The sequence below is a fragment of the Amblyraja radiata genome, chromosome 29, assembly GCF_010909765.2.
Source record: "Amblyraja radiata isolate CabotCenter1 chromosome 29, sAmbRad1.1.pri, whole genome shotgun sequence".
Taxonomy (NCBI): domain Eukaryota; kingdom Metazoa; phylum Chordata; class Chondrichthyes; order Rajiformes; family Rajidae; genus Amblyraja; species Amblyraja radiata.
Genome location: NC_045984.1, coordinates 24103666 through 24126961, shown reverse-complemented (window position 1 = coordinate 24126961; position 23296 = coordinate 24103666). Strand labels below are relative to the sequence as shown.

The window sequence follows — 23296 nt, the reverse complement described above, 5'->3', positions numbered from 1 at the left end:
TGGGATCTAAGAGATCATTGGACAGGCACATGAACTTGCAGGGAAGGGAGGAAAACAGATTATATGCAGGCAGATAAGATTTGATCTTGGCATCATTCTCGGCACACACATTGTGGTCAAGGGGCCTGTTCTTGGGCTGTACTGTTCTACGTTCTATTACACCCTGTGATTAAAAAAGAAAAAAGAAAATAGATATTGAACTGCAAGGGATGCCATGTGCCCAGACAGAAGGTGAAATTGCTGTTCCTCAACCTCTTGTATATTAAAGATGTATTCCATATCCACCAAATTACATTGTTTTGGTTCTTGTACTTTTTTGTAGCTGTAACACTATATTCTACAGAATGTTTCCTTCCTCTTTTTGCTTTATCTGCTATTCCCATGTATGGTATGATTGCATCCGTGAACGGGTTCATCTGCCTGGATAGCACGCAAAACAGTTTTTCACTGTATCATGCAGCACGTGAGAATAATGAACCAATACAAAGCTTACATTGTGCCTCATTGGAACAGTGTGGAAAGTCAAATATAGAGGTCAAAGGTAGAGTGAGAAGGAGATTTAAAGTGATGGATAAGTGGTTACTCATGGTCACTCTTGCAAGGTGATTGGGGCTATTCTGCAAAGCGGTCACTATGCTGTATGTTTCTCATGCAGTAGAGATCACATGGTGAGAACATCTTTCCTGTAATGTATGTATTTTCCTGTAATGTGACCACAACTATGTGCAGTGCTCAAGCTGTGGTCTAACTGCTGTTGTGTGCATCCCAGCAAATCTCCGTTATGCTCCCATTTCACCTCTCAATATCCTTCAAGTTATTGTGTATTCCCTTGCCTTATTGCATCTCTCTAAATGCATTACCTCACTCTCCTCTGAATTAAATTACATTTGTACCATCTGCTCCAGCTGATAACACCTCCTGCAAATGTGTCCGTCTAAGACATGGGAAATATCCTGCCCTGCCACACTCCACAGATCTGACACAACTTGCCACATCACTATTTATTGGATCAACTCCCTTCGCAGAAATGAATGGAAGTTAAAAAGGCATTCACTAGCAATTCATTAACTAGCTCCTTCCCTTGTAATTAACTCAATTAGCCAATCACTTCCTGTGATAAAAGACAAAATGCCAGAGTAACTCAGCGGGCCAGGCAACATCACTGGAAAATATGGATGGATGACGTTTCGGGTCGGGACTCTTCGTCAAACTGGCCAGCGTTCTTCAGACTTCTCCAGGGATGCTGCCTGACCTCCTGAGTTACTCCAGAATTTTGTGCCTTTCCTTGGTAAAACCAGCATCTGCAGTTCCTTGTTTCTATACTTCCTGTGATGTTTTTTTGAACCTCTGTGTTTTCTGTCTTATTCTTTTATCCTCACTCTGTCAACTTCTTCTCTCTCTCCCCCTCTTTCTCTCTCTCTCTAATCCTTGTTTCTTTAAAGTATGAAAATCACGTGTTTTTTTCACCCTGCAATGAATCTCCACACTCACCAAGATCCAGAGTTGTGTTCCCTGCAGGAGTATTCCATCAAACTGACTTAATACTGCTCATATAGAAGTGACAAATGACTAATGCTTATGGAGCAACACATGACAACACTTTGGCACAGTTGTGGAGTCGCTGGCTCCCAGCTCCAGTGCAGTCCAGTTTAATTTAGCATTGTCATGTCTACTGAGATACAGTAAAATAATTGCTATCCTGTCCTGAAACAAACTATACATGAATACAATCAAGCCACCCACAGTGCAAAGATAGCAGATACAACATTTTGTGCAAAGATATAACATTGAAGTCTGATTAAAGAAAGTTCAAAGGTCTCCAATGAGGTAGCTGGGAGGTCAGAACTGCAATCTAGCTGATGAGAGGACTGTTCAGTTGTCTGATGACAGCTGGAAATCTAGAGGTATGTGTTTTCAATATGGATGATGGAAGAGGCCAGAAGAGGGAGTGACCGGGGCAAGACTGGTCCTTGATTATGCTGGCGGCCTTGCCGAGGCAACGTGAAGTTGAGTCCTGACTTCCAGTGTTGTTTCTGGGTCCTCCCACATCACAAAGACATGGAAGTTCACAGATGAATTGGCCACTGTACATTACTCCTTATGTGCAGGTGAACGGTAGAGTCTGGGGCAGAATTGGTGGTAATGTGTGGGAAATGAAATGGAAACAGCACAAGATTAGTGCACTTGGATGCTCGATAGTCAGTGTAAACTTGGTGAGCTGCAAGACCTGTTTCGATGCTGTATTCCTTTATCTTTAGAACCATGCCACAAAATCCTTGCATGTTTTTAGATTGCATTTAAAAGTTTATATGGCTTGTCTGGCGCCTCGGCCCAAACACAAGTCAGTCCAGGAATCTCCTTGGGCAGTTTTGGTCTGGGTCCCTAGTAATGGCATCACTATCCAAGTAACCTAACCCACTGTGTGGGATGGAACTGCAGATGCTGGTTTAAACCAAAGATACATACAAAAAAACTGGAGTAACTCAGCAGATCAAACAGCATCTCTGGAGGGAAAGAATAGGGGACATTTTGGGTTGAGACCCTTCTTCAGACTGAAGAAACCCAACCCACATATCGTTTTGGTTCTGAAGCCCGACTCGAATTGCAGAACATTTTCTTACATTACTAATTGACATTCGAAGTAAAGATAGTAGTATTATGCTGCTTGTCAACGTAGAGTGTTATATGAGTGGTAGAAACCATTAGAATTATTTATAAACTAGAGGGGACAGTTTTAAGGTGAGAAAGGAAAAATAAAATTAGAGGACCATAGGGGCAACTTTTTTCCACAAAGAGGACAGTGCCTACATGCGATGAGTTGCCAGAGAAAGCTGTAAAGTTGGGTACAATTACAATGTTGCAAAGATTTTAAAACGTTTATTCATAATAAAAAATATATACAAAACAGAAACTCTGGAAAAACTCTTCATACATTCTCAGTGCCTATACATTCAATACCAGCATACTCAGTAGTTTTCACAAAGGTATTTGCACAGGCACATGGATAGCAACGGTTTAGAGGGATGTGGGCCACAGGCAAATAGGACAAACTCAGTTAGACAGTAGAAACAAAGAAACAAGCAGATGCTTGTTTATGCCAGCTTGTTTGTAAAATGGTGAACATTTTATGTAATATTCCTTACAATGTGGATAAAAGGAACTGCAGTTGCCGGTTTACAAAAAAGACACAAAGTGCTGGAGTAACTCAACGAGTTAGTCAGTATCTCTGGAGAAAAAGGATAGGCGACGTTTAGGGTCTGGACCATTCTTCAGACTCTGACGTTTCAGGTCAGGACCCCTCTTCAGACTGCCATCCAGCTCTAGTTTATCTCTAGCTCAGTTAGACAAATTGGTTGGCATGGTCCAATTAGACTACAGGGCCTGTTATTTTTACTATTTTCATCACAACAAACTAAAAGTTAAAAATGTTTGGGTATGGTTTCTTCCTACTCCAGACACATTTAATGTAAATAAACTTAATACACTTGTGTCCTGTGCCCTCAGAGAGTGCCCAGAAGTTCCATGACTGGCTCTGGAAATGAGACATGGCAAGCTTGGCATATGGAAGCAGAAGTGCAGCTGCTAGAGGTGACAGATGCTGTGTATGCGCTGGTCATGGGTCCTGGTGTCAGCGGAGGTGGCGGAGAGAGACCTACAGCAGCCGGGTGAGTGTGTGGATCATGTGCTGCTTGCAGCAGCTGCACGGAGCGGCAGTGGAAGGAGCCAACGGCATTGTGCTGGGCCAGATCCAATGCAAACAGGACACTGGACCTTAAAATAATAAATTACAATCGACAATAGACAATAGGTGCTGGAGTAGGCCATTCGGCCCTTCGAGCCAGCACCACCATTCAATGTGATCATGGTTGATCATCCCCAATCAGTACCCCTTTACTGCCTTCTCCCCATATGCCCTGACTCTGCTATCTTTAAGAGCCTTATCTAGCTCTCTCTTGAGCTAAGATTGGACTTTTCAGAGACTTGGAAGTTGCAAGATGGCACCGGAATATGGTGACTCTTTGATTGTTCTTCCAGAAGAGGATCTATTATTCTCACTATGGTACGGTTTGACTGGAGAGCATAAGGAACAAGCATTTCACTGGATCTTGGGCAATAAATGAAAGTATATGGCCACTGGATTAATACAATTTTAAACCCATTTTGAGCATGCTTGAATAATAGTGTCTGAACTAAATATATAGTTTAGTGTTTTAGACCCACCAAGATTTGCACAATTTCTCCTGATCTTGCCAGTGGCAAGACATACCATTAGCACACTTAAACTGCATGAAACAAGCGGTAAGTAGTGTATATAATTAAAGCCACAGGCACACATAAAAACATGCCAATTTCTTTTCTGAATATCTCAAGGCATGAAAATTAAATTTTGAGGTCCTGCTCATGTAAATTAGACACAGATGCTTAAGAAAATGCAACAATGGAAAGTTTTGATTTTTAATTTAAAGCACCCCAATGTCAGTGTTTCGGAACTCAATGAGAGGCAATTTATATTAACACAAAATCATTGAGACAAATACATAGAAATTTTCCCAAGACTCTTTTTTACCCAAGCCAACATTTTTCTGCTTGCCGATTGCCAATGTAACTTCCAGTCAGAGTCATACAGCTTGGAAACAGTAAAAAAAAAAGGAACTGCTGGTTCTGGTTTATACCAAAGATAAACACAAAATGATAAGAGTAACTTGGTGGGTCACGCAGCATCTCTGGAGAAAATGGATAGCTGACATTTCGGGTCTGGATCCTTCTCGAATCAGAGATGCTGTCTGACCTGCAGTTATTCAGTATTTTGTGTGTTATCTTCAGTATGGAACCAGGCCTTTCTGTCTCACTTGTCCACGCCCACCAAGATGCCCCATTTGAGCTGGTCCCATCTATCCCCGTTTGGCTCGCATTTCTTTAAACCTTTTCAATCCACATACCTGTTCAAATAAGCGATTCTCCAGTTCCCAATAAAATAACCACAACGCCAGACTCAGAAACAGCTTCTTTCCATCTGTTATCAGGTTTCTGAACAGTCCTTCGGTAAACTATGGTACAGTCTGATTCACCTCTATTTCAATGTGGACATTGGACTTTGTCTCTGGAACTGTTGTGCTGCAATGCTGTGAACTATATTCTATACCTTTCCCTTCACTCTACCTATTGCACTTGAGTTTGACTTTATTGCATTTATGTATGGAACTCCTAGTTTGGATAGCATTCAAAACAAAGTATTTGATTATACCTCGGCACACATGACAATATTAAAACGTGTTTCTTACTTCGTGTTGTAACAGCAGTCAGCCAACCTCCCCATCCAATCATGTGAACTCACGGGGCGCCGAGTGGCCGGGGTGGAGCTGCCACCGCTCGGCCCTCCCTCCTGATCCTAGCCCACCAATTGGAAGCATTTAAAGCGCAAATCATCCCTTCCAGTGATCTAAGCGTCACCATACATATCAAACAACAGTGTCGCAGTACCAAACACCGTGACGTAACTGGTTCAGTCTGCAAGAAAGTTTAATTTGACAACAATATATTTTTTAGAAAATAAGACATTTTAACGGGGTACTTCCCACAATACACCGGTAGCAGCACCTGTGCCAGACTTTGTTTCGTCTCCACTGTCGTTTAAAAAATATATATTATTGCTGTTTTAAATAAAATAAACATTTTTAATCACGGCGGTGTTAACCGTATAAAGACCGCGCACGCGCACACACGCGAAAGGTGGGTGCCTCACTTCCCATGAAGCACTGCGATCCCCACTGCCCATGAGGCAGCGCGGCGGCAGGCTATAAATACCCCCGCCCCACGGCCGCTGCGTCACAGTGAGCTCTGTTGGCCCGGCGTTGCGCGTCAGGCGGCGACTCCTACACAACCCAACCCCCTCTCCTCCTCCGTTCACACCAGCGCGCTGCCACCACACAGCCTTTCAGCTGGTGTCCCGTGGAGCAACCTAAGGCCGGATGGTCAAGATCTCCCTCCAGCGCATTTTGAATAGTCACTGTTTTGCTAGAGAAAAAGAAGGAAACAAAATGCCCTCCATGACGTTTAGTAGTAATACTAGTACCGAAAGGTAGGCTCTTAATGCATCGAATGAAACGGGGTTGGTTTGGCTACCTTTCCTCCCCCCCCCCTCCCTCCCTCCCTGCTCCTCTTCTACTGCCATCCTCCATCTTCGCTGCCCCACTTCTTCTGCCCTCCCTCCCCCCCTCTTCTTCTGCCCTCCCTCCCCCCCCTCTTCTTCTGCCCTCCCCCCCTCTCCTTCTGCCCTCCCCCCCTCTCCTTCTGCCTTCCCCCCTCTTCTTCTGCCCCCCCCCGCCTTTTCTTCCCCCTCTTTTGCCTCCCCCACCCCCCCTCTTCTGCCCTCCCCTCCCCCCCTCTTCTGCCCTCCCCTCCCCCCCTCTTCTGCCCTCCCCCCCTCTTCTGCCCCCCCCTCTTCTGCCTCCCCTCCCCTCCCCATCTTCTGCTCCCCTCCCCTCCCCATCGTGTGCCCCCCCTCCCCATCTTCTGCCCCCCCCCCGCCTTTTCTCCCCCCTCTTCTGCCTCCCTCCATCCTGCTCCCTCTCTTCTGCCCTCCCTCCCCCGGCCCTTTAATAATTATTCCATGTTTTAAATCGCATCCAGGCTATGAACCATTTTGTATGTGGTCACTCGGCTCTCTACCCCCGGGCATAGGCCCCACGCTTCCTCTCTCAAACGTGTAGCCTCTTGATTAATATAATCATCCTGCGGTTGAATCCTCTTAATCCCATCTCTGCTCGCCTCACCCAACCCAACCCCGGGAGAGGGGGAAATTACTTGCAGTGAGAGATAAGGTGGAATTAACATTGAGGAACAAAGGTCTGGTTGTTGTGGCTGCAACCTGTGCGGGTAATGGAGGGCGTAAAAAGTTCATAAAATGGCGGCTGCTGGGGTGGGAAGGAAACAAACAAAAAAAAAAAAACAACATGCTTCCCCTCCTCCCGCTGATGTATGGTGAGCAGATGGGTAGAGAGGAAAAAAATATGGTTTGATAATTCCCTCAGGCTGCATCTGCTGAGGTGACGTGGTGTGTGGGTGTGTTCAACTGGGGATACAGTTGGAAGTCGGTCTGGCTTCGGAGGGGGAAACAAGGTGGCCTTTTCATTCCTTTACCCGTTCTACTGCCCTCCCTCCCCCACTCCCTGTCCCTCTTCTACTGCATCTTCCCTGTCCCCTTCTACTTCTTGCCCTTCCTCCACCTTCACTGCCCCCCGCTTACACCCCTCTGCTCCCCCTGCCCCTCTTTAAAAACTGCCCTTCTGCATGGGGTCTTGTAATGTGCACCCCCCCCCCCCCCCCCCCCCCCCATGCCATTTCATTCACCCCCCTGTTTTAAATATCAGTCAGGCTGCGTGATTCTGCTTGTGATCACTCCCCAAACGTGAAAAAAATAAATTGTGGTGACACGAGAGATTGCAGGCACTGAAAACTGGAGCGAAAAAACAAGTTGCTGATGGAAACGCAGTGGCCTGGCCTGCTGTGTTTTTCAATTGGATATGTGTTATTTTTGCTGATGAAATGCTGGCATTTAAATGTTTAACATAATAAGGAAGTGCAAGGTAAACGATGTCCAAACAGTGTTGATAAATACATTTTGGAGTGAGAATAAATAAAGGTTTAAAATAAAATGCCCACACCGTTGTGATTTAAGAGGCAATTTGTTATAAATTTGTAAATGGTGAATAATCAATTGGCTTCCAGCTTGATTTCTCTCTCTTCCCACCCCCCCCCCCCCCCCCCCCCCCCCCATCCCATGTGACATGACTTCATCTTATTTGGTGTTATATCGATGCCAAATGATAGCAAAGTTTGACTTATCTGCAGCCCATGACTAGCTGAACTACTTGTCTTTGGATACTAATGAAGTGGCAGAATCCTTGTGATCACTGATTTGAACTAAATTTTAATTGACAATTAATTTTGGTGATTTGAAGTAGGCCAAATTTCTGTCCACTTAATGCTGGGTGTTAATTACTTGCCATATTTGCAGCTCCAGGATGTCCTCCACTTCCTGTCGTAACCCTGGTCCGGGGCCTCTGTGGTGTTCCTGATGTCCCTCACCCACCCTTGAAGATCCCAGGTGGGCGAGGGAATGCTCAAAGGGATCACAATCTTGCAGCTAATATACTGTATTCAGTAAGTATTAAACTATCATGTTAAATCAAAATATGAATCTGAACTTGCTAAGAAATTCCTCAGACAGATAAATGCTTGTATCAGAGGATAAAATTCGCAATTTATTTGTGAAATGGTGACAATTGTATGTAATATTCCTTAAGATATGTGGATGCAAGGAACTGCAGATGTTGGTTTACAAAAAGGCCACAAAGTGCTGGAGTGATTCAGCTGGCCAAATCGCATCTCTGGAGAACATGGGTAGGTTGTTTTTTGGATTGGGGCCCTTCAGAGCTGAAGGGTTGCGGCCTGAAGCATCAGTAATCCATGTAGTATTCTCTGGGTTAGTAGAGCTGTGGTCGCTCAGAGTCAGACACCTGGGTTTGATGCTGCCCATTCATGTTGTCTATATGGAGTTTGTATGTTCTCCCTGTAACTGCGTAGGTTTCCTTCGTATTCACGTTCTTATGTTTCGCCTTTATCCCAAATCATGTGGGTTTGTAGGTTAATTATCCCACAGGGAAAAAAAGGAAATTGCCCCACGGATGTCGGGAGTGGATGAGAAAGTGGGATAACATAGAACAAGTGGCCAGCGTGGACTCTGGGTCAAAGGGCTTGTATTCATGCTGTGTCTTTCAATCAATCTGTTATTTTTTTTAATGGTGTATATTTACTAATAACCTTCAGTTGTACAAGTGTATAGTTAAGAAAAAAGCATCAAAGGGCAAAATGTTGGCAAAAGCAGCTCAGTGCACAAAGGTAATCAAGGTTCTTGAAAGATGATACTTGCCTATGTCAATGGGCTATGGATTTTGGGCAAAATACAAATCAATTGCTATTTTAAATACTCAAAAAACATATTTAAAATTTAGTTTTGGAGTGTTTACTTAATTAAATGTATGCTTGGAAATTACAACATAAATATTTTGTTATTCCAGGATAATCGGTTGAGTGTAACAGAAGATTTGAGTGCAAGCAGCAGGACTAAAATACTTCACTTCCAGTCCAAGCTTACTGATACAAGATTTGTTCACTGGAGAACTGTACTGAACAACAACAATCTGTATATTGAACTCCCAGGTGGGGCATTGCCTGAAGGAAGCAAAGAAAGGTATGTTGAGCAAATTCAGTAAATCATTGTTCCAAAGTTCTGCCTTTTATGTGGAGTGCGTTTTTTTGCAGTATGCAATGGGAGGCAATGAGATTGGTGGAGACTAATTCTACAATGTAATAGGGCAGTTGTCATCATTCTTTAGTTGAATTGATCAGTTAATGCATTCAATTCGCACTGCTAGAGCAACAGAGACTATTTTTAATGTCTTTTTTGTTAATAGCCATTTTGTACAATCAATCTAGCATCAAATCCTAACTCGTCCATTACTTTCAGCTTTACCATCCTGCTTGAATTTGCTGAAGAACATCTTCACGTTGAACATGTCTTCATTTGCTTCAACAAGAACAGGGACGATCGAGGTAAAGTTATAATCTGCTCTGTTTTCAGTTTAGTGGGTACTTTTAATGTCACCGATTCTATTTGGCAATCACCTTTTTAATATATCATTTTAAATGGTCAGTTAAACTGTTTTTGAGATTTTCATGAATCTGCAGTCAAATTGAAATTCCCTACTTATGAATGTCATTGTATAAAATAGTGCTGCAGGTATTCAGCTGAAGCATTCAGTCGTGGAAACGGTAACAATTAGCTTTTCGGGTTGCACTTACAAAATCTTTTTATACCACTGAGATAACTATTTAGGAGGAACTGCATAGAGCACTGAAGTACCCACTGTCAACTTGTGTGACTGCAGTTAATCTTCACAAGGGCAGGAGAGGAGTGTGTAAAATGGCTTGTTTAGGCTGGCTGTCTTAAGGAATTGTGAATTTCCTGCAAATTTAGTTGTTGCTTTTACAGTGGAATAAAATAGGCGAGGATGGCAATTAGAGAATGTTATTTGTCCCTTAGTAGGGAACAAAATATTGTCTTTTCCAAACAGTTCAATAGTATACATGTCAAATTCTTGTGTAACTGAACTTGATCAAGCTGTGAATTGAAGTACATTCCCTTGGTCTCTGTGACTGTTCTAGATTTGATAGGTATTGGAGGTTTCAAACTTTTCAGGACTACGTGCCTGATGATCAAATCTGCTATATTGGACTGGGCAAAGTATAATCGAACTGCTACATTTCAGACGTTTAATTCTGCCATATCTCTCAATGCAAATATATGGGGTGTTTGGGAGAAGTCAGCACCAGTCTTACCAGTAGCTGAGCAATGATTTAAAAAAATCTTGAGGGGAAAGACTTTAACCCCTTCAACTTGGTGGTAAACCAAGCATCTGACGTGATTTTATTTTCTCTATAGTCAAACCCAGTTATGTTTACAACACAACACGTGATTGTTTACAGCAGTTTTTTCAGATTAAAAAAAAAAAAAATTATTTCTAGAAGACAGAGCTCGAAGGAATTATGACCCTTGTTCTGTTAGTATAATGTTGAAACTGTTTACTGATTGTTATGTATATTTCAATCCAAATTTCATTGGGAATTAAACATTTAACTGTCTTTGGTGTGGAGCTACGTTTACTCTTCTGACTCTTAAAATTGTATAGGAAAAATATTTAACTAAAGAGGCAGACATTGGAGATAACAGATAATAAATATTTGTTGTTGAAATAGTGTTCATCTATCCTCTGAAACTGCAGGTTTGACCTATAACTTGCAGACCTATTGGAAGTAAAAAACTTACAAATTCTGGAAATGTGCAATAAAAACAAAGTATTGTGAACAGCATCTGTGGTTTTTTGGGCAGAAAAAATGGACAAAGGCCCTTTTGTCAGTAATTTCTTTGACCCAGTTTTAACAAACGGTCCTCAGCCTGAAATATTCCCTAAATGGTGCATGACCTCGGTGGTTATAGCATTTTCAGCCTCTATTATGGCCATCTTCAATCAGACCAGCACACTAATAAACATTATCACATCATTGATCATTAAGACTTAGAAGGTTAACACTTTGCCTACATGAACTTTGTGAATGAGCTGAGCTTTGGATAAGTTTTACAAGAAAGAAACATTATGGGAGCTTGTAGCCATATATGGTACGACATTTGTTTCATGTACTTTGTACACGTTTCCCAACTAATCTACTTCTATAACCAGATATGTTGATTTGGATTGAAGTGAATATTTCAAATGGTGTTGAAAGTTCAGTTGCCAGGCAATCTCATGGAAATAGGCACCACAGAGCTACTATGACTGCATAAGTAAACCTGAGGAATATATTGCTGACATTTTGTGCGTTTAGCAATCAAGCTGTTGAATGAAGAATTTTCTAGTTATAATAATTAATTGCGCAGTGCAATTATTCATTGTATTTTAAGCAGTCCACCAAGCATATTTTTCATGTTGACAATGTTTTGAATTTAAATTTCAGCTCCACTACTTCGCACATTTAGCTTTCTTGGCTTTGAGATTGTGAGACCTGGGCATCCCCTTGTCCCAAAAAGACCAGACGCTTTCTTCATGATGTATACATTTGAAAGAGACTCATCTGATGAAGAATAAACGTGTGCTTTTATCTTAGCGCTTTGATGTTCTGGGGTTTTATTTTGTTTCATCCATGAAGGTGTATTAGTGAAATTCTGTCATAGGGCATCGCAGCCTCTGGAGAATCGTAAGGTTCAGTGGTTGATTAGATAATTTCACTTGTACTGTATCTCTATTTGCATGTTATGATTATAGCAAATAAATTGCTTGCCATGAAATTAACTGCATACTTTTTTTAGTTTTGAAGCTAATGTTGCAATAATAAAATTTATTTTACTGTTGAATTGTTTATCTTGGACTGAATGCAAGTTTGCTCATCTGTTTTTGTGTTGTTGAAATTAGTTGACATTTAATGGGTTTTCACTTGATTATTAAAAACAATTTCAGATGGTTATTTTTCTCAGCAGTCTGCATTTTTAATATCTGGTTTTGCAAAATTTGTGGCCAATCTGAAATTTGCATCCCTGCCCTGTTATGTTTTAACATTTTGGGTTATCCTGTATCGAGGGGTGGGTGGTGGGGGGGGGGGGGGGGGGGGAGGGGAGTGAGGTTTCCATAACTGGGCAGCATGGTGGTGGAGCAGTAGAGTTGCTACCTTACAGCACCAGAGACCCGGGTTCGATCCTGACCTTGCATGAATCTTCTCCATGTGACCTCCGGGTGTTCTGGTTTTGTCCCACATTCCAAAAATGTGCAGGTTTGTAGGTAAGTTGGCTTCTGTAAATTGCCCTTGGTATGTAGGATAGAACTAGTGTACAGGTGATGGTTGGTCAGCGTGGACTCGGTGGGCCGAAGGGCCTGTTTCCACGCTGTATCTCTAAACTAAAATTAAAATAGATCCGTAGTATCTGGTTATAATTCAACTTGTTCTGTGGCTCCAAGTTGCATTCTTGCTATCTAATCACTTAAATGTTCCAGAATTACTTTTAGATGGGTTGTATCTGTTGATATGCTTAATCAACATGCCAGTGTCATTGGTATTGTCACAGAATAAATAGGAACATAGACAAGTTGCACTCACTACTTGGGTTCTTGCTTTCTGCTGTGCACATGGGTTGAAATTTGTTCGCCCTAAATGGACTTGTCTGTGAAATGCAAATACACACATAAAGACATACACGAAGATGCAAATTCCATATAGTTGGTAGTTAGTTGATTGTATTGTGTATACAATCATGAGAGGTATAGATGTGGTCGATCCACAGTCTCTTGCCCAGAGTGGGTGGATCGATGACCAGAAGACATACAGTGCCCTTCATAATGTTTGGGACAAAGACCTATCGTTTATTTATTTGCTTATGTACTCCACAATTTGAGATTTGTAATAGAAAAAAAGCACACGGTTCAAGTGCACATTGTCAGATTTTATTAAAAGGTATTATACATTTTGGTTTCACCATGTAGAAATTACAGCTATGTTTATACATGGTCCCCCCCTCTTTCCTTCCCCCCCCCCCCCCCATTTTAGGGCACCATAATGTTTGAGACTCATGGTTTCACAGGTGTTTGTAATTGCTCAGGTATGTTTAATTGCCTCCTTAATGCTCTCAGCACCCAGTCTTTCCATCACCCTTGGATACTTGTATTACTGTTTTATCAACATAAGGTCCGAGGTTGTGCCAGTGAAAGTCAAAGAAGCCATTATGAGACTTGAGAAACAAGAATAAAACTGTTAAGAGACATCAGTCAAACCTTAGACTTACCAAAATTAACTGTTTGGAACATCATTAAGGGAAAAGAGCACTGGTGAGCTTACTAATCGCAAAGGGACTGGCAGGCCAAGTATGACCTCCACAGCTGATGACAGAATTCTCTCTAATAAAGGAAAAAAAAAACGAACACCTGTCCGACAGATCAGAAACATTCTTCAGGAGTCGGGTGTGGATTTGTCAATGACCACTGTCCGCAGAAGACTTCATGAACAGAAATACAGAGGCTGCACTGCAAGATGCAAACCACTGGTTAGCCGCTAAAATAGGATGGCCGGGTTAGTTTGCCAAGAAGTACTTAAAAGAGCAACCACAGTTCTGGAAATAGGTTTTGTGGACAGATGAGATGAAGATTAACATATCAAACCTATGAAGGGCAATACTTTTTTGACCACCCTATCTACCTGCGACTCCACCTTCAAGGAACCATGCACCTGCACTATTATATACCTCTGCTCTACAACATTCCCCTGCGCCCTACAATTCACTGTGTATGCCCATGCTAGACTTTCCAAAATGCAACATCTCGCATTTCTCTATTTGCTCTATTTGCTCTATCTACATTTATTGTAATGAGATTTTTGTACATTTGGACAGATATATGGAAGGGGGGAGTTTAGAGAGATATGGGCCAAATCCAGGCAAATGGGTCCAGCTTAGAATGCTAACTTAGTCAGCATTGACAAAGTGGGCTGAATGGCTTTTTTCCCATGCTGTGTAGCTTAGTGGCTCCATGAGATAAATAGCAGAATATCAATTAAATGCCCAAAGTATTAAAATTGTTGCTGACTGAATCTCTGCTGATCTTAATTAAATCACCTCATAAAACAGCCGTTAGCTTTGTGCAATCTGCGATGCTCATCCTGTTTTGTTACACAACTGTCCAATGAAATTATAATTGTAATTAATTTATTAGCCAAGTATGTTTTGCAACACAAATAATTTGAGTTTGCCTTACGATCATACCAAAAAATGCAACAAGACACAACTACATAAAAATTAACAAAAACATCCACCATAATGGCTCCACCACATTTCCCACTGTAATGGAAGACAATAAAGTCTTCATCTTTTCTCCCGCGGTCGGGGCAGTCGAACCATCCGCAGTCGGGGCTGTCGAAGTTCCTGCGGCTTGGAGCACCCAAAGTCGGTCTCTTACCAGGGACCACGAGCTCCACGATGTTAAGTCCGCAGGCTCCCAAGGTCGATCCCTGGCAAAGGGACCGCCAACTCCGCGATGTTAAGTCCGTAGTGTGGACGGAGATAGGGTACGAAAAAATGTTGCATCTCAGTCGACGAAAGAGATAAAAAAATGTTTCTCCCACTCCCTACATAATGCAAAACTAAAGGTACACGAAACCATACATTTAACAACAGACTAAAAACAACAAAGAAGAAAAAGACGAGACAGACCGTTGGCAGAGGCAGCCATTGTTTGGCGCCACTGCTAATAACATTTAACAGATGGGAAGTCGCAAAGTCATACCCAGTCTATGTAAAGACTGGATTTATTAAAAGTGTTGAGATTTTATGCCAATAACATGTTTCTCACTACTCTGTATTTAGCCAGATTAACCCTGTATACATTGGAATGTAAATATTCCAAGTATTTTCTGAGCTGCACACTGGAAATTTGCCAGTAAAATACCAGGCTCTAGAAATGCAAATGTTTGGTTCATTCTGACAGATTGAGGTGGATAAATCCTTTACTAATGCGTTTAGCACTTCTGAGCGAGCACAGCTTTGAATTGTGTATTTCCCCGAATAGCGACAACGCAGCATTTGTTACCTGGCACGTGATATATGTGTGACATCACTCCCATGCTATTGGAGCACAAATGCAGTGGGAAAGGCAACCCTAATAGGAAGTTGTTCCATTCTAAGCTTCCTTAAGTAGAGATGAGTAATGGAAGCAGGAGGCTCCAGCAACTATAGAGCCCACTCTTGCTTTTGTTCATACCTCATCAGCATCATGGAGACGTAAGGAACTGCAGGTGGAGGCAGGTTCGATTTTATCATTTAAAAATAAATGGGATAGGTATATGGATGGGAAAGGAATGGAGGGTTATGGTCTGAGTGCAGGTAGTTGGGACTAGGGGAAAATAAGTGTCCGGCGCGGACTTGTAGGGCCGAGATGGCCTGTTTCCGTGCTGTAATTGTTATATGGTTATGGTTATATGCTGGAGTAATTCAAGTTCAAGTGAGTTTATTGTCATGTGTCCCTGTATAGGACAATGAAATTCTTGCTTTGCTTAAGCACACAGAAAAATAGTAGGCATTTACTACAAAACAGATAAATGTGTCCATATACCATGATATAAATATATACACACATGAATAAATAAACTGGTAAAGTGCAAATAACAGGGTTCATCAAGGGACAGATGACTTTTCAGGTTGGGACCCTTCAGCCTGAGGAAGGGTCTTGTCCTGAAAAGTCATCTGTCCATTCCCTCCACAGCTGCTGCCTGGCCCACTGAGTTCACCCAACGCTTTGATTTTTGCTTACCTACATCATGGTTAGGCTGTCCACTATGATGGGTTCTTGTCCAGTGATAGACCAGAAAAATCACACGTTTGGTAAGACTTTTTATTTCCATCTAGCAGTGGGAAAGCAGTTACCCAGTTGAGTTCAAACTGACTACTATCCTGGCATTCTTTATATCAGGCAACATTAAGTGGCTGCTGTAAATTGGCAAGACCTCGGCATCTGTTTCGATGAACACATACACTCTGTCCGCCGAGACTTAAGAGATCTCCCAGTTGCCATTAAAGTTTACAATTTTACAATGTTGCAACAATTTTCAGGAATCTAATAGCTGGAAGTTCTCCTTGGATAAAAACGAATCCAAATCCATGCTAAAATGGTGTTGGGAGGTGGACTCGTTTACATTTCCAGGGCCCTGAACTGTGATTATATTGCAAGCACATTAATGGCATAGTAGACAAATGAAAAACACAAATTCACATCCCACCATAATGGCCAAAACTCTTAAGCAAGTTCTCAATAGAACCACCAGTTAAGGAAATTGTGCAAAGATAGACACAAACTGCTGGAGTAACTCAGCGGGTCAGGCAGCATCTCTGGAGAGAAGGGATAGGTGACGTTGCGCTGGTAGGCCCGTAGTTAGCTTGGGAAGGTGTGATCTCAAGAGGGATATAATGTGGTGAATTGTGGAACTGGTGGAGGAAGGTGGACTAGGGTTGAGGAAGAGGGCAAGGAGGGAGGGGGATGAGAGTTTAGTTTAGAGATACAGCGGGGAAACAGGCCCTTCGGCCCACCGAGTCAGTGCCGACCGGCGATTCCCGTACACTAACTATCCTACACACACTAGGGCCAATTTACAATTTTACTGAAGCTAATCAACCTACAAGCCTGTGCATGACTTAATGTGTCGTAACATATCTTCCTGCAGGGTCCAAGTCTGATGGTTATATAATAACATCTATTAAGACACTCAAATGTTTCACCACCAGCAAAGTGCATTCTATTATACAAGAGAAGATGACACACAATCTCACTCCGGCAGGGCAGACCGTGGAAAGTTGCGGCCTGCTGTGGCTGCTAAAAGGTTGTTGGTCTACAGTCAAGGTGTCCAAGTGTTTTACTGTCTTGGGGGGGGGGGGGGGTTCATTCTCAAAGGTGAGAGGTTGGGCAAACTTGGATAGTTTTCTCTGGAACATTGGAAATTGAGGAGAGCCCTAACGGAAGTTTAATAAAATTGAAAGGTGTAGATAGGTTTCCAATTTAGATTCTCCAATTTACCCATACAAGAGGGGATATTTACAGCGACTAATCTGTAAACGTAGTCCCAAGGTTGAACCCGACTCTTTGACACCGTGAAGCAGTGTCCCTGTGCTGCCCATTGCTAGGTACCTGTGCTTCATTACCAAGCTCGGGCACAGTTTTCTTTGCTATAACTTACTGCCAAGTAATTATGCCAAGCTTAGTGTTTCAGTTCGTTAACAATTGTGAATAACTGGTTGTGACCAGCATTGACTAAGGAATGCATGTTTTCATGATTGATGCATTGATTGGAAGTTGCAGCATGGAAACAGGCTCTTTGGCCTACCAAGTCTATGACGACTATATATTCACATTGATTCTATGTTATCCCTCCACTCCGTACGCACTAAAGGCAATTTTCAGAGGCTGATTAACTAAACCTGCACGTCTTTTTGGATGTGGGAGGAACCGGAGCACCCAGAGGAAGCCCACACAGTCACAGGGAGAACGTGCATGCTCCACACAGGCAGGATTGAACCTGGGTCTCTGTGCCGCTGAGCCCACAAGCACACGTGCAGATGAACATTAACACAGTATGTCTGTCTGAACCTGAAATCCTAGAATAGACAGTGTTTTGCATCAGAGGCCCAAGGTCAAAGCGCACATTTGGTGAACCAAGAACACTCTGTCCTGGAGAAAAAGGAGTCGCTTACTGAAGTGTGGGGGGAATGCAAGAATAATCCTGTGAAGTTATTGTTCAAGGCGGTCCTAACAGCCGAAAAGTGGTTTCTTTGTAACTGGGTAACCTTCAGAGCAAATAGGTCACAGCGGACATCAGTCTGGAGTGAAATACTTGTTCCAAATCTTTGCTAGGGTCAGGCAGGTTGTGTGGTTTGCTGAGGATAGGTAAACTACACGTCTATATGAAACATGCTGCCTTTCATTAAATTTCATTTCTTTACGTGACTTAATGTAAATTTAACCTCCATTTGGCAGCTCGGACTGGACCACATTCCTCCTCAAATTTTTAGCACAACATTTTACTTTGCACATCAAAGGCTAGACCTTTGATCAGCAAAGTTCACTCCACATTCCTGCCAGCGCATTTTTTTGTTGTTGTAGAGAGTAACTCTTTAATATGTGTATAGTAAATATTTACACAGAAATTGAAAATCGAAAAACCTGCAGATGCCGGGAATGTAAACTATAAACATCCAACAGCCGTGCGCATTGTAGATTAATGTGAATTTACCCTTGTGTGTAGGTGAGGGGTTGAAATTAGAGGGAGCCGATGGACTGGCAGGGATAGCAATAAAAAGGTGGGGTCTATGTAGGCTTAGGGTAAATGGGCGCTTGTTGGTTTTCACAGATTTGGTGGGCGGAAGGTCCCATTTCCATGTTGTGTCTCACTATGACCAGTCTTTGATAAGGAAGTGAATGTTGTAAATGTAGCCTACAAAGTTATTGGCAAGATACTTTGGGCGGTACAGTGATGCAGAGGTAGAGTTCGATCCTGACTACGGATACTGTCTGAATGGACTGTAAACGCCTATCTCACCAGGGACTAACTCTACTGAACGTTTTTCCTTCCATTATTTATTATGTAAAAGAATATGTGTGTTATGATTGTGTTTATAGTTTGTTTGGTTGTTTGCCTTTTGCACAAAAGTCCGCGAGCATTGCCACTTTCATTTCACTGCACATCTCGTATGTGTATGTGACAAATAAACTTGACTTGAGTTTGTACATTCTCCCTGTGACCATGTGGATTTTCTCCAGGTGCTCTGGTTTCATCCCACATTCCAAAGATGTGCAGGTTTATAGGTTAATTTGCTTCTGTAAATTGCTCCTTGTGTGCAGGACATAGAACTAGTGGACAGGTGATTGGTGGTGCCTTGCACATCACCGTTAAACTTTTCTTCTCTCACCCTAAAGCTATGCCCTCTAGTATTTAATTTTTCCATCCCTGGGAGAAAGGTTCTGACTGTCTACCCTATCTATGCCTCTCATGATTTGATTTACTTCTATCAGGTTGCAGAGCAACCTCTGGCATTTCATAGAAAACAATCTTGCCCTGGCCAACCTCTCCTTGTAGCTGACACATTCCACTCCAGGCATTCTGATAAACCTCCTCTGCACCCTTCCCCAAGCCTCTATATCAAAGATGTGTAGGTTTGTCGGTTAATTGGCTTCTGTAAATTGCCCCAAGTGTGTAGGTAAGTGCTAGACTCTGTGGGAAATCCAAAACAATATAAAGTGTATATAGGTGGATTAGATTAGTGTAGGATTAGTGTAAATGGGTGATGACCAGTTTGTGTGGACTCAGTGGGCCAAAGAGCTGTGTATCGCTATTTCCCCAGTAATATTAGAGCAAGCAGGGAAAGTACTGAAAACAGAGACCAATTGTGCCTTGCAGATGATTAAAATGAAACGGCTTTCCCGCACAACAAATCCTTTATAATCACAATCCATTAGTCTTCTCCAAACATCTGAACAGACATTCCCTTAAACACTTGGATTATTCTTAGACTCTGCGCAGTGTAGCTAATTGTCAATATGTTTAACAGCCCGTGATACTGTTTGTAATGCTTTATTAACTTGCTTGCTCACTTCCTCTGTCCACCTGACAGACCAATATTTTGAAATTCATTTATTTGATGTGGATGCGATCAACATTCATGTCAGGTTTGTGGGGACATGGGTTCCCTCCGGGTGCCCTAGTTTCCTCCCACATCCCAAAGACGTGCAAGTTGGTAAGTTAACTGGACGCTGTACATTGCCCAAGTGTGTGGGAGAGCGGGAGTGTTTAAAGGGGGGAGGGTGAGGGGATTAATGGGAATGTGGGGAGGATAAAATGGGGTTTATTGTAGGATTGTGGAATGGTTGTTTGATGGGCAACATAGACCTGATGGGCCGAATGGCCTGTTTCCATGACGTATCACTCTACGAGTCTACAGTTTATACTATTCCATATTTATCGGTACTGAGAGCGATTTAATTTTAATAAGTCAAGATTCATTTCACTGCTTGAATTGAAATCCACAGTTGCCATGGTGAGATTAGAATCCCTGCCTCTGACTTAATGATCCAGCACTCTAGCTATTGGTTCAGAAAATAGCACATGGATCAGCACAGCTCAGGAACAGGCCCTGTGGCCCACAATGTCTGTGCCAAACATGATGCCGAATTAAATCAGTCTCCCCTGCCTGCACCTAATCTACACGTCCATATTTCCATTCTCTGCATATCTAACACCATCTTAAACATCACTTTTATATCTGCTTCCACCACCATCTCTTGCAGCATGTTCCAGGCACTCACCACCTTCTGTCTGAAAACTTGTCCTGTAACTCTCCTTTAAATTTGGCCCTTCTCATATTAAAGCTATACGGGTGAGAGGGAGACAAAAATGCTGGAGAAACTCAGCGGGTGAGGCAGCATCTATGGAGCAAAGGAAATAGGCGACGTTTCGGGTTGAGACCATTAATTCTAATCTCACCATGGCAACTGTGCCATTTAAATTCAAGCAGTGAAATGAATCTGGACTTATTAAAATTAAACCACTCTCAGTACCGATCATATTTGAATCTGAATCTGAATCTGAAGCGGATATTTAATTTACACCCCAGCGGTATGAACCAAGGGTCTCGACCCGAAACGTCGCATATTTCCTTCGCTCCATAGATGCCGCCTCACCCGCTGAGTTCCAACAGCATTTTTGTCGACTTCGATTTTCCAGCATCTGCAGTTCCTTCTTAAACAGGTGAGAGGGAAATATCTTTGACATTTTCACACTAGGATAAAGGTTGTGACTATCCTATCTATGCCTCTCATAATTTTGTATACTTTCATTAGGTCATCCCGATCAGCCTTCGACGTTCCCGAGCAAACAATCTTTGTCCAACCTCATCTTATTGCTAATTCCCATCTAATACAGGTAATTTTCTGGCAAACCTCTTCTGCGCCCTCGCTAAAGCCTCCACATCCTTCCTGTAAATGGTCGACTAGAACTGCACGCAATACTTCAATAACCAAAGTCCTATAAAGCTGCGTCATGACTTCCTGACTCTTGAACTCAATGCCTTGGCCGCTTAAGGCAAGCATACCATACATCATTAGACTTTAAAGATACAGCCCTTTGGCCTGTCGAGACCATGCTGACCAGCATTTTTGTCTACCTTCGATTTTTCCACCATCTGCAGTTTTTTCTTAAATTTATATTCCTGAAGAATGTTCATTCCTTTGCAATGTCAGCATGGGTGGTTGCTTTCAAGTAATGCATTTTTTTTGTTGCAAAATTGGGTGAATGCAAAGCCTTCCCATTTCCTTGGATGGTTGTGTTTGTAGATGGATAGTCAATTTGTTTTAAATAGAAAAGGATTAGCACCGCAGTTTCACAACATACCGTTACTGAGGCTGGTTCTTTAGGTGAGAGACAATTTGTGAGAGAAGTGGGAAACCACATGAATGGTAATGTCTACACTTGTTATAGAGCAGAGAAACAAGAGTCTAGACACTGGCCAGGCTCACTGTAACTCCAACCTGCTGCCATTGCTATGACAGTGGGCCTTTGTGGCTAAGTTAATTCTCGACATCTTTAACAACTTTGGACTTGACCCAGACAAAATAGCACCAGAAAAGTGGCGACTATTAATGTATTGCCTCAGTGTAATCTAATTTTCCTACACCCTTGCACTTAAGTATGATTGTGCCTATGTGTAGTAAGATGTTTACTCAACCATAAACACTTGGTCTTGGCATTATGTTCGGCACAGACATTGTGTGACCAAGATCCGGAGTGGATGAGAAAGTGGGGTAACATTGAACTTGTGTGAAAGGGTGATCAGAAAAAGACACAAAGTGCTGGGGTAACTTGGCGGGTCGGGCAGCATCTCTGGAGAACATGGGATAGGTGACATTTTGGGTTGGGACCCTGCTTCAGACTGATTGTAAAGGGGGTGGGGGGGCAGGAAAGAAAGCTGGAAGAGAGGATGGGGAGTACAAAACGTTGCAGGCAACAGGTGGACACTAGTGAGGTTTTTGATATACTTTGTCGTGCTCCTCCTCTCTTCCAGCTTCCTCCCCCTCTCCCCACAATCAGTCCGTAGAAGAGTCCAAACCTGAAACGTCAGTTATTCATGTACTTCAGGGATGCTGCCTCACCCGCTGAGTTACTCCAGTACTTTGTGTCTTTTTTTTTTGTAAACCAGCATCTGCAGTTGCTTGTTTTTGCATGAATGGTTGTTCAATGGTTAGCGTGGACACGGTGGGCCGAAGGGCCTAGCTCCATGCTGTATCTCTAAAACCAGAACCTAAAATTTTCCAGCATCTGCAGTTCCTTCTTAAACACTAAACAGGTGTCATGGATTCCCGTGTATGTAGTCAGTAAAGAGAGAGGCAGTAGCTTAATTACCAAAACTGGTCGCAACTCCGATCCAGTAATATCCATGGTCCAACATGTTTTGAATCTGTAGTACTGATCTGTACTAAGTAACTAATTCTAACTGAGATGAAAAATTAACGAAGGTCTGAAATAATCTGTAGCTAATTAACCTACCAATGTGACTTTTACAATCTCAGCCGACAGTGGTTTGACTGTGAAACGTTTGTTTACAGATTATTCTCGGAATTCTGGCGCAACACCCGGAATAACTAAAATGACTAAATACACTTTCCCGCTAAGAGGAAGATTATCGGGGAGATACCTTCCGTGGTCTGCCACAGGTTAAGTCCCAAGAGCACCGGACAAGAGTGTTTCAAACTGGATCATTTTCCCCTGCAGGGTTCATTCTGAGGCTGAGATAATAATAATAATAATAATAATAATAATAATAATTCCTTGCAGGAATCTGCCTCCTTGTCGCTCGATTGCCCACAGCATTTTGTTTCTTGATGAACAACAGGGCGGCACGGTGGCGCAGCGGTAGAGTTGCTGTCTTACAGCGCCAGAGAACCGGGTTCGATCCTGACTACGGACGCTATCTGTACTGAGTTTGTACGTTCTCCCTGTGACTGCATGGGTTTCCCCGGTGTGCTCCGGTTTCTTCCCACACTCCAAAGACGTACATGTTTGTAGATTCATTTGGTTTAATTGGTTTTGGTTTGTAAATTGTCCCTAGTATGTAGGATAGTGCTGCTAATGTATGGGGATCGCTGGTTGGAGCGGACTCAGT

General features: G+C 42.5%; 2 protein-coding genes across 5 annotated transcripts in view; one reads left to right on the top strand and one right to left on the bottom strand.

The window, feature by feature from the left end:
- LOC116989480 overlaps positions 1-5688 on the bottom strand; it is a 31612-nt gene extending 25924 nt beyond the window's left edge. The window contains exon 1 of one of the 4 annotated variants that reach the window (XM_033046902.1): positions 5599-5688. The gene's annotated coding sequence lies outside the window, so the exon portion shown is untranslated. Of the gene's footprint in view, positions 1-4940; positions 5090-5282; positions 5570-5598 lie in introns of those variants that run through there. The other 3 variants (XM_033046904.1, XM_033046905.1, XM_033046901.1) reach the window with 3 other exon arrangements.
- Positions 5689-5823: 135 nt separating this feature from the next.
- On the top strand, positions 5824-12081 carry oaz1 (ornithine decarboxylase antizyme 1). Its single transcript, XM_033046907.1, is given in 6 exon segments — positions 5824-6079; positions 8018-8075; positions 8077-8163; positions 9081-9253; positions 9530-9615; positions 11575-12081. Coding segments are annotated over 6 exon segments (645 nt in total). The 5' UTR covers positions 5824-5969; the 3' UTR covers positions 11706-12081.
- The last annotated feature ends 11215 nt before the right edge of the window (positions 12082-23296 follow it).